Source organism: Volvox carteri (assembly GCF_000143455.1).
Source record: "Volvox carteri f. nagariensis unplaced genomic scaffold VOLCAscaffold_38, whole genome shotgun sequence".
Lineage (NCBI taxonomy): Eukaryota > Viridiplantae > Chlorophyta > Chlorophyceae > Chlamydomonadales > Volvocaceae > Volvox > Volvox carteri.
The window spans coordinates 309,520-326,715 of NW_003307581.1; the positions used below are offsets into that span (position 1 = coordinate 309,520).

The following is a 17,196-nucleotide window of genomic DNA, read 5'->3' on the forward strand; positions in this document are numbered from 1 at the left end:
CATATTCATTGATGACTGATGACGTGATACATGTTCACTTGATATCAAGACATGTCAGGGTAAAGTCGCCATAAAGACACAATTTTCTCTCTTGGGCCGCACCGGATGTCTGTGTTTTGTGTCGTACGGAACCAGTTGCGGTCATCGTACTGTAAAAGCTGGCACACGCACGTATGTATGTACATATGTACAGCTTCATGTAGTCTAAAGTGGAGAGATTTTATTAGTTAGAGCAAACCAGTGCTACGTATGCGCCCCATGAGGAGAGCGGAACGTTCGCCACTGCTTCTACTTACCACGTGGACGAGCCACTCGAAGTCCAAGATACCAACAATTTTCCATGCCCTGCGTACGCGTGGTGGTTATCCTTTGTCAACAACGCGGACGGCTCTGCTTGACCGGCTATCGGTCATGAGAATACATACATTTGTTGCATATGTGTGCGCAACGGATGTGCGCAACGTATTCACACGTAACATGGTTGACGCATCGTTTGGGGTTCGTGTGCATCCCATAGGTCTCCCATTGAGGAAAAAAACAATCGGTAAAACGGGTACAGTTGCATGGCAGCGCGTTGAAGTGCGCAAGGCCCCCATGCATGCATAGCCAGCGTGCTGCTGCTGGTCCAATACGTTCAGCGAGCGCATTGTTCGTTCTGCAACCCCCACCCTTACAACCGGAACCGCCTCCACCTAGCCACAAGGCGGGCTGTGATCTGTATCCCACGATCCTTCCGAATTCTCTGTTACAGGATGCACTCAACTGCCAGCTAGTACGCAGCTAGATTGGCAGCGACAGTGGCTTACGTGCTGTCAGGATTCATGTCCCATGGCTGCTTGGACGGATCGATGACCGTCGTGAAGAGCTGCCAACCGCCCAGCGTTATCTGTATCAAAGTCCAACGTATGCGGATGCGTGCCTCGGTGTTCTCCTTTCTGCGGTCGAATTCAGGAAGGCGCAGGGAGGGGGAGGTAGGTGTAGAAGCGTTTGGAAACGCGTTGAGGCAAAACACACAGCAGCACGAGCTGCTATGTACTGAACTCCTATACATGAATGTACTCCGAATATCTCAGCAGTGTCGCCGTATTGGATGTACGACATCGCGCATGGTCTCCCACCATCGTACGCCGCCATTACAGTCCCACTACTGTAAATGATGCTCGCGACATATAGCAGTATTCTGTCCATGGTATTGCTCGGATTAGGCAGGATAGAACGGACAGACACACAGACAGACAGGCAGATAACCAAGCAGACAGACAGGCAGACAACCAGGCAGACAGACAGACAGACAACCAGGCAGACAGCAGCGAGAAGCGCACATAGACACGACCGAACACGCTTACCGAAGCGTGAAAAGGACTGCAAAGATACCGTTCTGCAGCGGGCACACGTGGCATGCAGGCAGACCAAACAGCAGAAGCAGGGGTGAGGTAACATTGCATACAGTCCTTTGTGGCTTACCAGTGGTACATACAATTAATAAAACTGGCCGATGAGTACATATAAATTCGGGGATGATCAACCGTTACACCCACCCCGACACAGAGGCCACACACACACACAAGCGAATTACCAATCCTTCCGTTTGCGGAAAAAAAAAGAGAAACATAGGATGCATACACCGCATCGTACGCGCGAACGCACGAGGCCAACGATAACCCCTTTCTAGTGGGTCGACCTCCGCAGGTCATGAAAACATCACCGTTACTATTGAATCTGATAGCAAAACTTTGCCGTACACACGCAATCCAACAAGAGCGATGTCCCCTCCCAACAAGCAATGTAATGCACATGTACTTGTCGTCACATGGTACGGGGTTCTGGTTTGTTCATCATCAGGGGGGATTTTGTACATGAAATCAATCGAGAACTGACGTTGCCACGTAGAAGAAGCTAAGGATAGCTAGAATCTAAGGACAGGTGCTCGAGTGTGCTCCGCTATCCACCTGTCCTCCGCTATCGAGACTTTGTGCGGATGCCCAAGGTGGAGTTGTGGAGGCCGGATGTCTACTACGGGATTTTGGCCGTACTGGAGTCTCGGTGGGCCTTGGTGGGCGTTTGGGTGCGGTTAGTTATTGATGATGTGGTTGGCTTCGCTGAAACAAACATGCATCATCCATTTACTTTGCAGTAATCGTGAGCACAAGAATGCAAGGGTTGATATGAGTGCCATGAAACTTGGGTGGATTGCTTTTTTGGGTAGAGCTTCTACCTGCCTGCTGCGTGGTCGGTATTGAAGGGGCATGGGTTTGCTAGTGAACCTACCGATGGTACTTAGACATTGATGCGTAATGTGTTAAAGCATAAATAGTGTCGAAAATGAGAACCCACCTCAAGCGAAGATCGCCTGTCGAAAAGGTCTTCGCCTTGACCGTCCGGATTCGCATGGTCAGGCCTGCGTGTTAACCGAAGCCAAAGCAAGTACCGAAAGAGCACGAATTCAACCGCGTAAATATTTAATTAAGCCAAGCTCACACAAGATGCGCTGAGAGCTGGCCTAGCTAGGTAACCCCAGCAGTACAACAGGAAAGTGGCTAGCCGAAGCCCTTCGCGCGATGGCGGCCTTTCCCGCTTACGCCCGACAACATAGGAGAACGGCACCTGTAATCATCCCTTCAATCCAATGTTATTTGCTGCATCAAGGTTACTTTGGTGCAGAGGGAGATAAGGCAACGGGGAGTTTGCTTGTCTGGGATGCCGAGCGTCAGCAAGTGCCTGCTGCACTTCGCCTCGCTTAGCATTGTTCAACATAGCCCATAATAATGAAGAAAATAATTCGAGTGTGATCTGTGTTTTACGCTCTTACCGTGCTGGTCTTGAGGCAGAGGACCTGCTCGACGCGACGCTCCCGGCGTAGCTGGAAGCCCCAGCGACTGACTCAGCAACCATTAGTTCAACTTAAGTTCACTTATTATACCAAATAGCATGCATGGATTAATCCTACGTAGCCACAGTACTGGACCTGGCGAAAGGCGGTCACCGATTGAGTTAATTGAAAAGCTGCATTATGAAGCTAGCCACATGTACAGAAAAGCGATGCTTGACAACCTGAAAAGGGAGACCTGTTGTGGACATCCCAACGTGAGCAATCAATTAACTTTACCAACGGTCTGGCACGGCAGCAGGGCCATGAATATAAAAAGTCAACACAACTACAGCGAGAAAGTTCATGAGTGCACATGAACATGTGTGAATAACTCTTCGTCAAAGGCCTGCCGGTAAGACGCAATTACCGTACTTCCCGAACCGGCGTGGGAAATACGAACCTATGGCCCGATCTTCTGTTTAAGGCTGCGCTCTCCTGGAGGAATCTGCTGCAATCACTTCCATTTTACTTGTACATAGAGACGTTTGGCGATGCCAGGCCCCATCTGACTCGGCACGCTCATAACAATACTTGCGAATCGAAAATTTCTGACGATATCATTCAACACGGGCAGTATAAAAAGTGTGTGTGTTTTGTTACAGTGGGCAGCAAAAAGTGTATGGCCGGGAGAATTACTTTGCAAGTCGCTCGTCATGAAAATAGATAGACTGGCAATGCAAAGAAGTTATCAAAGATAATCCCTGAACGCGATTACGCAAAGTATATCCTGGTCATACAACGTTCACAGGAGACTCAGGAGAAGAAGGGCGGCAATGAGGCCGGAGTTCCCATGCCGATAATCGCCTTCTTACGGCCTATTACGGCTACAATAGGCGGCCCTCGCGAGATCCCATTCAATACACATAATCGAAACTGGACGTGTCATTTGCACAAAGGTCACCTCACTCCTTCCGATCATTTCCCACCTTGAGGACGAGGACGAACCCACAGTAACGTACACAAGAGACATACGAGCTCGACCTAGAGATTACAGAGCTCCAACCTGATTACAGAAGATATACCAAGGCAAACGGCTTACCCCTTCAACCAATGGGCGGCCATAACGTTGTAAGGAGTGGAATCGCTTACCAGCGCGCTGTCATGCCGAACGGGACCAAGGAGAGTTGAAGGCACCAACAATCGCACAAACACTGGACTGGCACCCGAGTTTTGCACTTGTGTGACTGGAGTTCTACCATGTCCACATATTTAAGGCCGACAGACCTCCTCCTTATAGCTTCCAGATGATACATGATTCTTAGGAAAGCACGACAAGAGGACGCACAGACGCTACGAACTGCCGTACACGAACCAGCCAGGCGACGATGAGAATGTCAACAAAATTTAAACGATGCGGCGACATCGCAAGGTCGAACGCCGGCAAGGGCAGTAATCACACACCCCCAGAAGAAAATATTATAGAAATACACGGATCATCGCATTCACCGTACAAAATCATGGTCAATATCGAAAGTTCAATCCGAACCTGACACGGAGAAAAACCTCCACCACAATCCATTTGGCTTGAAAAATTAATTTTTTTTGTCCGCGCAGTGCTGTTAAATTAATCGAGCATCTCCGCATGGCGGCACACAGCAAACGACGGTCCCATGGGTCATCACGTTGGCTGGCCAGGATTAAGAATATAATAGGACGTTTTGGTCATCATCCACTGCATCGTGCAGCACACATCGTAGCCAGTATCCAAAAAAATTCCCGATACAGACAACTCACAAAACTGCGATGATACTTAAGAATATCCAATCCTAGCTCAAGTTTGCGCTGTATGTGTCTTACCAGCAAATAGTAGATCTCGCAGTACCACCAATAGGCCACATGCCCATCGAAGTCGGCATTAGGGTACGAGATGTCACACCTCAAGGCCCAATAATGCCTTGAGCAAATTCACATGAAAAGGCGGAAAACACTGCAAAAGAAACATGTTTGTAGGGCTCTTGCGGATGGCCTGATGCAGGGCTCAATGCTTGGGCAAGCAGGCCGCGAGCGCATCACCTGCCAACACCCTTGCCAGACGCAAAGTGAAACCAAAAGCTGGCTGCCAACGCGCCATCCGCCTTGCTTCAGGGATGGGTGATATCCCCTTCTGTCTACGCACTCCACAAATCCAAAACCTGGTACGCAGCTGACACCTGCTTCTGTGCTGCAAGAAGCGCAGCTCGGAGATCTTGACTCCTTATTGCACTCCTGCCTGCTTCGCCTGCTGCTTCCTGGCTGATTGTGAAGACGGCAATCGCGGAGCTAAACCAGCCGCCAGGTAAACCTCATCCAATAGGTGCATGTTGGCGATGCTGTCCGCGGCGTCATCAGCCAGGATGGTGGATGCCGCAACCAAGGCCCTGGCGAAGGTGTTGAGGGAGCACGACAGAAAGGAGGGAAAAGAGACGAAAGCATTGGCATTTTATCAGAGACACATGTACCAAGGGGAAATGTGGAGTACAGGGCTTTCCAAAGCGATACTGTGCGATACTATGTGGGTTACCGAGGACCCCTCAGCGCCTCCACTAGCACCCTAGCAACCCCCGCTTCCATGGCAGGACCGAGGTAACCGAAACACCTCGTACGGCAGTACGGTTGTAGCTTTTTCGGCACGCGAACGGGGTGCTTCATGAGTACTATATCCGTGCATCCGTATCGTGATTATCCAACCCGGTGAAGCTTATCAAGCATCAGGTGATGGGCTTCAAGAGGCCGCTCCCATGCAACCGCCGTGGACAAAGCACATCAAGACACCCGGCGACACTGCCTCCATGCGCTTCTGCTGTTTTGGTCGTATGTCCCCTAATAACCCAGGGCTTTGCACCCCAATTATCCGAAAGGCAGGCAGCCAGGTAACTAAGTCCAAACCTAAATTAAGCCCAAAACCTATTAAGAAATCCAACGTCTGGATGAGTGTCGCACACGGCGAATCTCTTGTTGAAACCCTCGGCTGTCATGCAAACAACGGATCGTCAGGCCATGGCAGTTCGTTTGATTGCCTTGCCGTCCTGCGGCTGTGTGCGGCGGACGATGCCAGTACCTCCTCTTAGCCTCGCAGATTTACCAAAGGCCACAGGGGGATGTATGAACTCAAGCTAGTCTAAGCAGCAAGGGACAAGTATTAGTCCAGGATGGCAAAAGGATGACCAACAATTATTGGTCGCCTTGGCAACCTCTCCTTTAAAAGCAAGCAAGGTACAACGGAGGTAGCCGGCCAGTAGCAATCCCGAACGGAGATAGCAATGCCTGCCTGCCTACCCGGCATCGTCATCCTTGGCCGCGTCCTTAACGGTGCCCACGTCGCGTACGAAACGCGAGAGCTGGTAAAAATAGGTACTCTCGCCGCTACCATACACGCGGGTGACGGTGGTTGTGGTCTTGTTGCTGCCGTTACCGATGCTATTGCTGCCTGCACCTGACTCGACGGCCGGCGAAGTGGTTGTCAGCCGTACGACGTTGCCGAAGACGGGCATGATGAAATTCGAGCAGTGCAGGTGACCCCTGCACGCCGCGGTCCCAGTAGCGAGAGATACACAACCATGGTATGTGGAGTGCGAGTTCAGCCGAGAGCGGCGTGACAGTACCAATATAAAAATTACCAGACAACTGTGAGAAGCTTGCCGTGCTTTTCACATTAGACCGGGGGAGGTCCCTCATCATTCGTTTTACCAAATTTGCATATCAAGCCGGAGGCCAAGACACATGTACACCCGATATTGGTGACAGATGCTTGATGAGGAACACAGCCAGATGAACCTCCCCTCATCTCCGTTCGCATTTTGTCCTTCCATCCGGCGCCCGTGTTTCCTCTAGTAACCCGCATGACCCAATCCCGGCTGCAACCCTCATCCAGTCAGCAGCAGTCCGTATTGAGCCAGATGCCTACATATCATACGTCTATCTGTTGTTGGGGAGAGCCCCAGGCACCTGCGACGGAGCACGACCCGCCTGAGATAGGCTGTACTCTATACCTCGGCCCCATACAGCTCATTGCACAGCTTCTTACTTGTCCCCGCGCACGTCAATGGTGCTGATGGGAAACAACCCATCATGTTGCAGCGAAGCCCGGAAAGAGGCGTGCAGACCAGCATTGCTGCCCTCGCGCCACCGCAACGTGCCACTCATCGCCGCGTCGACCACCTGCGATAAGAAGCGATGGAGCACAAATTACAATGTCCACATGCGCGGCCAATTGACAACGACCAGGGCTACAATCACAGCGCTGGGTATGGTATCAGAATTGGAAAGGAAATCCCATTTCGATGACGTCCGGCTTGGGATAGCTATCCATGTTTAAGTGTGCTTTAGGCTGCTGCGAGGACGTAAGAATTACACAATGTAACATAGTCTGCAAGCATGCCCCCCAAACCCACAAGGATTCTTGTACACATTCTCATCTGCCAATGTAAGTCAACGCTGTCAACCTCCAAGGCACGACATTTAACTGCGGTCTGTCGCATTTTAAGCTGCTTCCCTTTTCCCTACGCCCTGATCGAGCTCAAGGATTCCGGCACACCTGCGACTTGGGCGCCATGACAGCGGTGGCAGACTCCACCGTAGGTTGACCGCCCACGAGGCTTCGAATGGCGTGAATGCAGTAACAACCCGCATCCATCGCCGCGCCACCTTAACAGGAGGGAAACAGGAGAGAATATTCGCAGGTAAACAACCAGAAGTCATGGCACATCAAGATTCACGGCAAGAGAGGGACTTCAATCGTCAAGGAATGGGTCATTGAGACCAGACAGGAGTGGACGAGGCGAAAAAGCCCGCCCTGGGACTTGAACCGCGGCCCTGTCAGCAGCGCTTCAAGGAGATATAGCAACGCGCTGCAGCACCGTACAATACCTCGCAGGAGATTGATAAATATCTTTCTAAGCGTATTGGACCCCACAAGTTTACTACATCACCGCAGCTGCCTGTGTCCCCATTTACAATTCTTTCCCTTCTCCCTCCTGCAGCTTATGCTAATGCCTACCTGCAAGAGTCTCTTGGAAGCGAATGTTGGCTCCGCCGAAAACCCACTTCGGGATGAGCACAGCCACATCCACCGACTTGAGCCGGCCGAGCACTCCCCCAGAGGCCTCCTCATGAAATTTGCCATGGTGCTGCTGCTGCTGCAGGTGCTGCTGCTTTCCAACTGCCTTGGGGCTGCTATCTGTGCACAACGACGACATGCTACCCAAAAGCCTGTGCAGGTGCTCCATGAGGGGGTGCTCCCGGTAGTGGAAAGCTTCCCGGCACACCAGGCCGCGGCTGCGCGCTAGCGCCTGAACCTCCCTGTCAGGAACCATCAGGCGAGGAGCGAAGTACAGCCCAGTTAGCGCTTCACCTTCCTACGGGTTGTGGCTGCTGCAATGACATCTGCGATGGGACGGGCGCCATATTGGGCGCCCTGGGCTGCGAGCTGACGCTGTGCGGGTAAGACGCCCCTGGCAGAAAGTGGCGGTGAGGGCGCACTTGTAACCTCAGCATGCCCCCGGGATCGGGCCAGGGCGCCGCGCCCAACGCTGCTGCCACCAGCGGAAGGTAGCTGACCGGTTGCCAGGGTAAAGAACTGGTTGACTGGCTATGTAGCTCAAACGATGTCTAGTTGCCTAAGGAAAACTCCTACGCTTCAAGGCTGTCCAAAACTTGCTTTGCGCCGCTATATATTTACCGCATAGCGCCATAGCTAAGTTGCAGGTGGCCTGACAGCAACTCCTAGTTCATCGGACTGCGCGACGAACACGAAACATGTAATGAACACGAAACAGGTACGGTCCCGCAGCAACCCTAGGACGCGCGTACAGAGCCTTGCCCCAAACCTGTCATTCAGCGGGTCTTGCGCACAGGCTTACCGCGCCTCTTCCTCGTTGGCGGTGAACGGCTTCTCGCAGAGGACGTGTTTGCCGGCCTTGAGCGCGGCACGAGTCCAATGTCCGTGCAAGCCGTTGGGCAGGCCCACATATACGGCATCGATGTCGGGGTCAGCCAGTAGGGCCTCGTAAGAGCCGTAGGAACGAGCAATCCTGGAAGGGTCAATCGGCGTTCAGCAAGGCGACCATCTTATTGCATATAAACCATAGCATAAGCATGCCAGGCGGCAGGGTTGGGTCGCAAGAGTGATTTTGGAGTTTTGCAAAAGCCTGGCAAATAATATGCCCTTGTAAGGATTAAGCAGATCACTTTGATGACGGAAGCCCTCTTTGATTTCCATGCTTTCTGTCAGGACGGGAAAAACCCAGGTGGGGATTTCACGTCATGCGTAAAACCATCTCTGCAGTCTTGGCGGCGTGGATAACACCAAAGCATCCGTGCTAATAAAGGAGGCCATAATCACCCATGCTGCTTGGCATAATCTCGGGCACGCTCTCCATCCCGTGCCGCCACGGCAACCACCTCCGCCTGGGGAACTCGACGTGCCGGCCAAATCATAGCATACGTAGCGACCTGTTAAAGAGAACGTTCTCTCATTAATTCAAGACAAGGGAGGGATCTCTACCATGTGGATGTGTCCGCAAGCCAACACCTGCGAGGCGCCCAGCATGCCGACCCGCACTGTAGGCTGTGATTTGGGAGGTCCACCTATGCCCAGAAAGTTTGCGACACGTTGCAACTGACCAATATCGAGGATCGCAGGAGGAGACATTGTGTGGGGTTTCAAATCAAACCCCTCCAGGACAATCGATGCGGTCGAGGAGAAATATGTTCAAATGTCTAACGCAGTACATGTAGAAATTTGGAGGCTTGAAGTCTCATGATAGTAATTGAGAACGATATATTGTATGCATGTTCGAGCAGAAGTGGTTAGAGCGCCGTACTCGTCTCGTCAGACCGACTGCCTCGTTTCCCCAACGCAACGTACTCACGATGCAGAGCAACTCCTGATGTCTCCTGCTTCACTTCGACAACTGCTTGACAACCCCGGCAATGCAATTCATTGTTTCCGCAGTGCAACAGACCGATTTGTACATTTGAAATAGATTATCTCCCTCCAGTGGTGCATTTACGCTTCTTGATATGATACCTTGTGATGAGATGTCCATGTTGTGCTTAGGGAAACCGGGTTGATGAGTTACAATTAGATGGCCAGGATGAAGTTGGAGGGCCTGCGGAGAGTTGCGTTTCTATACCTTCTGTTTGACGCTGTTATATGCAATGACGGTAATATTGATGACTGCAAACACAACTTTGCAGCTTGCCTCGACCTCGCTCATGCCTGACTTCCCCTTGCTTCGCGGCTTAATGCAGCTCCGCCACCCCAAGGCGCTCTTCGCCCCGATGCTCCGCCACCGTATATTCGCGTCGTCAACGCGACGGATTATGGCACGTTCATCGATGTCTTCGGGAACGGCGACGTATTTGACTCCGCCCAGCTTGCTGACCTTGTCAGAGAGCACGATGCCATCAGGCGCATCGGCTTGCATGGTGCGGGCAGCTAGTGGCGCGGGTGTCGACTGGGGGGGGTGTTGCATAGCGGCCTCCGCAGCCGGCGATGCAGCGCCGCGACCTCACCAGCACTTCAATAATTTCATCGAACTCCAGGCGACTAGAACAGGAACCTCGCCTCGCACTCATGCACATCCGCTGGCGGAATAAAGAATCAGCACGGCCATGTGGGTCAGCACCAATGATGCGGGTCAGCGCGGGCCCCTGTTTCCTAGCCCGGCCTGCGGAGTGCCCTCCCGGTGCCAGTTAATCCTAGTTACCACCACCACCACCACCACCACCTCAAGCGCGAACACTACCATCGCCACCGCCACCACCGCCATCACCACCACAAATGCGAACACGAGCACGAGACCAGCAGGAGCTCCGCCCGGTCGTTTCCCGCAGGACCGCGTCCACAAGGCCGTCTCACTCTTGGAGGTAGCCAGGCTCAGCCATGGAAACACTATGTATGTACATCCGACATCATCTCGCTCTTGCGCGCTCCCTCTTTTCACTCCGTCGGCGTTTCGACGTGGGCGCAATATATTCTTCGTGTCGGGAGGAGAGATATTACTGTGTAACTCGCACACAAACGCATTGCACACCTTTCCCCTGCACACATCCGATACAGGCCTGGTGCTGCCTGACACGCTGCCGATGTCCTGGGCGAACCTGACTACGCTGAGGACACTGGTGATCGACTGCTTGGCGACCGGAGGCCCAGGCGCGCCTCCTCCTCCAGGACAGGGGACCAGCGGCGGCACCACCCCTACCCCGGAGGCCGTCGGCCGCTTCGGCACCCCTGCCCAGCTGGAGAGCCTTCGCGACTTGATAACCGCAAAGAAGATTGCTGACGGTCCCAACATCCGCAATATCAGCATCGTCAACTGCGGCCTCGAGGTGGGAAACGGGCCGGAAGGGGGGGCGTTTTGGGTGGGGCCCATTCCGTGGACCTTTCCGCGCACCTCCCGCGAGGTTGCGCATCAAGGTGGACTGGACTGTGCGTTGAACAGCGGGCTGGCCGTCAGCGGCAGCGCATGCGGGCCATTGAAGGACCGATTGGGAAGCTTGGTTTGGGGAGGGGGAGCGGCAGATGCGCGGACTGTGACTCTGTCCCCGACCTACCTGAGAAAGACGCAGGTGACCCACATCATGAAAGCGCAACGCGCTCCCCGCTCTCATGTGGGTCGCATGCTCCTCTTTAGGCCAGCGGGATTCGAGCCCGGGTTTGCGATTCGCGCCCTGCTTGCTGTAAACATTCTTCCTGCCCGCTGGTTTGAGTATTCGTTCGCCCTTGGTTTGCTGCTATCAGGGCCATTACGGGGAGCTTTGGAGTGCCTACCTGAGCGATGTCCAAATCGTCAATCTGAGCGGTAACTCACTGACCGGCGACTTCACGTCCATTGACTACTTTGACAAGCCCTGCAACGACACCTTTGCGGGTGGGGTGGGGTGCGGAGAATGCGAGAACGAGGGTGTGTGGGCACGGATGGTGAGCTGCTGGGGCCCAGATTTGCAACTGTCCCCTACTTGCCCGCAACTTTCCCAACGGTCTCGCACCACATCCCCTGCCCTTACCTAGTGCAAACAAACAGTTGTGCGTAATGAAGCGCTCCCTCTCTCGCCCTCTTTAGCGTTACCATGCCATGCGTGCTTGCTTTTAAGTCGGTGTTGTTTCCCCTCAAACTTAACTCTTAACACCCGACCCCAAAACCTTGCCGTTGAATACACCTGACCCAAAAACGTTGCCCTTGTAAAGTTACGCCGGTATACCATCTATCTATTCTCGCCAGCTCCTGCCCTCGGGCTCTGACGACCCACGCACGCAACCCGACACGGGTATGTACCCGACACCCGTCAGGTGACGACTACGGCGACTCGGACTGCTCTTCGATGCAGACCCTGGATGTGTCCAATAACCGCCTCGCCGGCCCCATCAGCACGGACGCGGCCCTGGGGGACGACGTAACGGACGCCATCTGCTCCACCGCGTGCATCAGTTTGGTGCTGGCACCCGGGGTGACGGACCCGGAGGTGCTGTGCCGGGCGCCCCTGGTCATCTTTGCGCTGGTGGGTTTTACCCCGAGGGGCCTCGTGGGGTTTGGAGGGGGATTGTAGTATGGGATGGGATGGGATGGGATGCTTTGGGAATGTGCGGCTCAATCGTTTTTTGTATGTGCCGTCATGCCTGGGGACTGGTTATAATTCTGTGTGTGTGTGAATGCGTTTGGATTGCATGTGTGGTAATGATCTGAGACGCGGGTCGGAACTGGTTGAAAGTGGTTGTGTGGGATTTTTATTGGGGCTCTCGAACGTGAGGCAATGCCGTCGATGGCGCGCTGACCCAGCCCAACCAAACCCAACCCGACTCGGCCCAGCCCGGCCCGGCGCGAGGCCGCATACCATCACAACAACCACAACCACTGTCACTGCCATTTGTTTCCCGAACCCTTTCCGCCCCTTTGGCGGTCGACTCGCTTTGCCTCTTGCATACAATCGTAGCCCCTCTCCACCTGCTCGGCCTCTTTAGTCTGTTTGCCGGTTTGCCGGTCTTTGGGCGATGTCTGATGCGGCCCTGGGGTTTCATGGGGTTTCATGTCCCACAGGACAATCCGGGGCTGGTTTACCGGGCCGGCACGCGCTTTGGCAGCGGCTACGTGACTCGCGACCGCAGCAACTGGTGCTTCATGCCTTCTTCCCGCTGGGTGCTGCCTACCATGTGGGGCGTCTTCATTCCGCTGCTGCTGGCCACGCTGGCCGTGACGCTTTACGCCAGGATACGGCTCAAGCGAGTGCCCTTCAGGTGGGGAGATGGGATCGGGTGAGAGGTGACTGCTGACTGGCGGGCATCTGGGCGGTGAGATGCATTTTGTTGTCGTTGTCGGTTATCAGTTGTATAGTGAGGAGGCGGTGTGGTGGGATTGCGCGTGGTTTCAAAGCGGCCTTTGGCAAGTGGTTTGCGGCTTTGTCGCAGGTGCTTGGGTTCGGAAGCGTTGGTTGTAGCGTGGAATGGGGAGGGGAGGGGTAGTAGAATATGGACGGAGCGTGGGGCGACAACTTTGAGAAAAGTCGCGTCTGGGTCATGTCGCACCTAAGCATGCATGATAATGAAGCCCGAAAAGGCCCTGGCCTTGCCGTGCCGTAACTGCAAGGCAAGGAGCGCAATACCCTGGACTCCACCCCCTCGTCTTTCGCCCTCCTCCAGAATCAATGCGCCGACGTTTGAGGTCCTGGCCCGGGGTACCGGCGGCAGCACGGGCTCTCTGAACGGCAGCTCGCTCGGCGGCTTGGACGCCGCTTCGCCCGGGAACGGTTATGTGGGCCTTGCGAGCAGTAATGCACGCGCCATAGAGCTAGCGGAGTGTCAGGCCATGATTCCCAAGATTTCTTCCGTCGGCGGCGCCGGCAACGGCAGACTCCAAGACGGCGGCGGCGGAGGCGGCGGCGGCCATAGCGACAGTAGCAGCTACAGTACGAACCCCCCGGCTCACGTCAACCTGGCGCCGGCGCCGACGCTGCCAGCGGTGGTGACGGTGACGGTGACGGGGCTCTCAGGGACCAGTGGCGGCGGTGGCGGTGCCAGCCATAGTGTTAACGGCTCTGGGAGCCGCTGGGGGTCGATGATACTTGCTCGCATGGGGAAACGCGATCCTAACGGCATTCGCGTGGCGTTGACATCGGGCTTGGTGGACAGCGCCGGCGGCGGCGGCGACGCCAAGCCGGGATGCGAACCGATTCGGGATATGGACGTAGAGCTGTACTGCACGTCAGATCTGGATCCAGGGTCCAGCTGCAGCGCCAACGGCGGCGCAAACTGGGCCCTGGATCCAGCAGCGGCGGCGCCGGCTGGTGGCAGCGGCGGCGTTAGCACTGGCGGCGCGGCTGCCGGGGGCGAGAGCAGGTGGCGCGGTGTGCTTCGAGCCGTGGTGTCCCGGGCGCTGGATATCCTGGGCATGCAGCTGCGCACGCTGCTCATCTTGGGCATGTTTGGGCTTGAATGCTACTGGGCGTATGGGCTCATCAGGTACCGAGGCGGCTGGCAGGTGCGTGCATGCTGCGTGATGGGGCGGTGCGTGGTGGGTGGTGAGTGGGCCGCCTGTTTGTTGTTTTCGGAGCGCACCACGGTCACTGGCGGTTCGGAACCTGCCACATTCGGCATATGTGGTTTTGCGCCCAGCGAGTGAATGCTCAGCTCCCGTTTCCTCCATTCCGTGCAGCCCCACAGTTACCTCCCTCAGGATGCAGGCGCCTCCAAGAACATCGCATAGCCATCCAAAAAAAGCATTCGCATCATGGCCGCGCGCACCTCATCATTCCTAACCTAAGCCTTCATGCAAGCGCAGTCGTGTACTCCGACTTGTATGTGAGCCCAGATCCTCACACCTAGTCGCACGCACTCTCTCTTCCACAGCTGCTGGTGCTCATCCCCAACTATTTAGAACACACGTTGGGGGGCATCGCCATGCTGCGGGCCTTCATGGCGGGCACGCATGGCCGCTGGAAGTACGTGGCGCCGGTGCCGCTGCTGCCCTTCACCATGGCGTCCGTCTACCTGGTGTACGGCTTCATCACGTACCCGTTTGGCTGGGCGGACTTTGGTCCCATATCCTGGGAAAAGTGAGTGCGGGCAATAACGCGGCAACTCAACGGAACCGTCGAAGGGAGTGTTGTACATTGCGATATAGAGCTGCGAAAATGCTCTTCCTAGTATCGACTTGGGTTCATGCCCAAGGAAACAATGCAAGAGCAGTAAGGTCCCAAACCCTTAACAACGTCGAACCCTCGTCGCTCCGGAAAAAAATAGTTACCTCATAGATCGTCTTGAGCCGGTAGTGGAGGGCAAGCGTGAAGTTGGAAAAGGTGGGAATGGGAATGAGAATACCTTTGACCCCGTGCCCCCTCCTCCCTCACGTCATGCCAACTCGACAGGTTCATCGACTTGATGGACTCTTGCGGTGTGTTGAGCAGCACCTGCTGGGCCATATTCTCCAGCTTGGCGTATTGGCAGGGGAACAGCGTCAAGACGTCTTACCAGTTCTTTAACACGGTAGGATTGGATGTATGAGGTGGAGCGGGATGAGAGATGCGAAAGGAAAGGATATGGGCGTTGAGGGCGAGGAGAACAAGAGGATGGACTGGGGTTTTATGGCTCGGCTCATTCTTTTTTTACTTCGGTTTGGAGTTGGTTTATTCGGTTAACTATTTCGGTTTGAAGTTGATTTGAGTTGATTTGTGATGTGAATGCACCGGCATAAGGCATAGGGGCGCGCGAGGAGTGGAGCTGTTTTCTTTTTTTCCATTACACATGCACGAAATGCTGGCCGAGGTGAAAGGGGGACTTGCTGTCAAGACTCATCCAGTCATCTTGACGAAGCAGCTGGGTGGCATGGCGACCGGCAAAGGACCGACGACACCGAGGCCCTCGGCCTCACCTTCAACCCCTACCCGATTTTGACTTTTGCAAGCACACACACACAAAACACAAACTCACGGCACACACAAGCATTGCGGACCAGGTCTTTGCACAAGATGTTACATATCGTCCTCAGTCTCCATTTTTTTAAATATGTAACAGGCTCGTGTGCTGTGCGATTGATTTGCGCTATCTTTTTGCAGGATATCTTCGTGGGAATGATGCTCATGTGCTTCACGGACTTGCTGTCTACAGCCCACCATTTAGCAAGCACCTTGCAGGTAACCACACGGAAGGGCGCGCCAGCCTGGCAGGGAAGGGCGCGGGCGCGCGAGCTGCGGATGGGGATGGGGACGTGGGCGGCGTCGTCGTCAATGTTGCAACTGCATATAGTATTTCTCACTTGCATGGCATAGTATCCCTGTATACCGGTGTCTGTTCCTCCTCACATTTCTTGCGCAGATTTTTACTTCTCCTTGAGTATGCAGAAGGATCTAAAAATAATAAATTCTTAGATTTTTACTTCTCCTTGAGTATGCAGAAGGATCTAAAAATAATAAATTCTTAGATATTTACTTCTCCTTGAGTATGCAGAAGGATCTAAAAATAATAAATTCTTAGATTTTTACTTCTCCTTGAGTATGCAGAAGGATCTAAAAATGTAAATTCTTAGATTTTTACTTCTCCTTGAGTATGCAGAAGGATCTAAAAATGTAAATTCTTAGATTTTTACTTCTCCTTGAGTATGCAGAAGGATCTAAAAATGTAAATTCTTAGATTTTTACTTCTCCTTGAGTATGCAGAAGGATTTAAAAATGTAAATTCTTAAATTTTTACTTCTCCTTGAGTATGCAGAAGGATCTAAAAATGTAAATTCTTAGGGACAGGCAGGTAGACAGGCAACAGCTGCTGTCGGGCTCGGCATGACGTCGCTTGCTGGTCCCCGGATTTTTTCACAGGTGCCGTTCAAGCAATGGTTAAGACGCGAGTTGGACGTCCGGAAGGGACGAGCCGTTGTGGCACCGGATAAGTCGCATCGCCTGCAGGGCGACGGTGACCTTTAGGCATGGTGTGCGCTTGCTTTCAGCTGACAATCTTCTACTGTATTCAGCGTGCCCTTACAACACAACCCAGCTGCGGTACCTTTCACGGCCGGTCCAACCCTGTGATGGAAGCGTTTTCGAGGGGGTCCTGTTTTCTGCGATGTGGAAGTAGAGCGCTTGTCCGGCTCATAATTGAGGCGGCCAAACCGTGTTTGCAACTGAAATAGACGCTGCCAAGATGCGCAACTCCGGTACAGCTGCTAAGGCCATACAGGCGCACCTGGGCGCGCTGAGATGAATGTGGTTTGGAAAGCCGCAAAGAACATTTGTCTGTCTGTCTGTCTGCACGTGTGTCTGTGCGAGTGAGTGATAGTGTGGAAGAGCGACCAATAGAGAGTTAAGAGCTAGTGCTGCTGTATGTATGTATGTATGTATGTATGTGTGGAACGGTATTAGGGGCA

At 53.8% G+C, this 17,196-nt stretch overlaps 3 protein-coding genes across 3 annotated transcripts in view; 1 reads left to right on the forward strand and 2 right to left on the reverse strand.

The window, feature by feature from the left end:
• Positions 1 to 3,931, reverse strand: part of VOLCADRAFT_94549 (uncharacterized protein) — a gene marked incomplete at both ends in the record, with an annotated part of 37,819 nt that extends 33,888 nt beyond the window's left edge. Inside the window, 5 exons of the mRNA XM_002953776.1 lie at positions 297 to 345; positions 807 to 935; positions 1,347 to 1,378; positions 2,335 to 2,398; positions 3,909 to 3,931. Of these exons, the coding sequence (XP_002953822.1) occupies positions 297 to 345; positions 807 to 935; positions 1,347 to 1,378; positions 2,335 to 2,398; positions 3,909 to 3,931 (297 nt within the window). The remainder of the gene's footprint in view (positions 1 to 296; positions 346 to 806; positions 936 to 1,346; positions 1,379 to 2,334; positions 2,399 to 3,908) is intronic.
• Positions 3,932 to 5,063: 1,132 nt separating this feature from the next.
• VOLCADRAFT_118462 (uncharacterized protein) lies at positions 5,064 to 9,283 on the reverse strand (the record flags this gene model as incomplete). The annotated part of the gene is made up of 7 exons (XM_002953777.1): positions 5,064 to 5,226; positions 6,125 to 6,367; positions 6,873 to 7,006; positions 7,383 to 7,492; positions 7,845 to 8,146; positions 8,707 to 8,877; positions 9,189 to 9,283. 7 exons carry the CDS (start codon positions 9,281 to 9,283, stop codon positions 5,064 to 5,066), a joined length of 1,218 nt encoding a protein of 405 aa, XP_002953823.1.
• Positions 9,284 to 10,744: 1,461 nt separating this feature from the next.
• On the forward strand, positions 10,745 to 16,756 carry VOLCADRAFT_118464 (uncharacterized protein; the record flags this gene model as incomplete). Its single annotated transcript, XM_002953706.1, has 9 exons — positions 10,745 to 11,419; positions 11,592 to 11,721; positions 12,141 to 12,349; positions 12,886 to 13,082; positions 13,485 to 14,322; positions 14,691 to 14,896; positions 15,209 to 15,326; positions 15,896 to 15,973; positions 16,652 to 16,756. 9 exons carry the CDS (start codon positions 10,745 to 10,747, stop codon positions 16,754 to 16,756), a joined length of 2,556 nt encoding a protein of 851 aa, XP_002953752.1.
• Between the last annotated feature and the right edge of the window lie 440 nt (positions 16,757 to 17,196).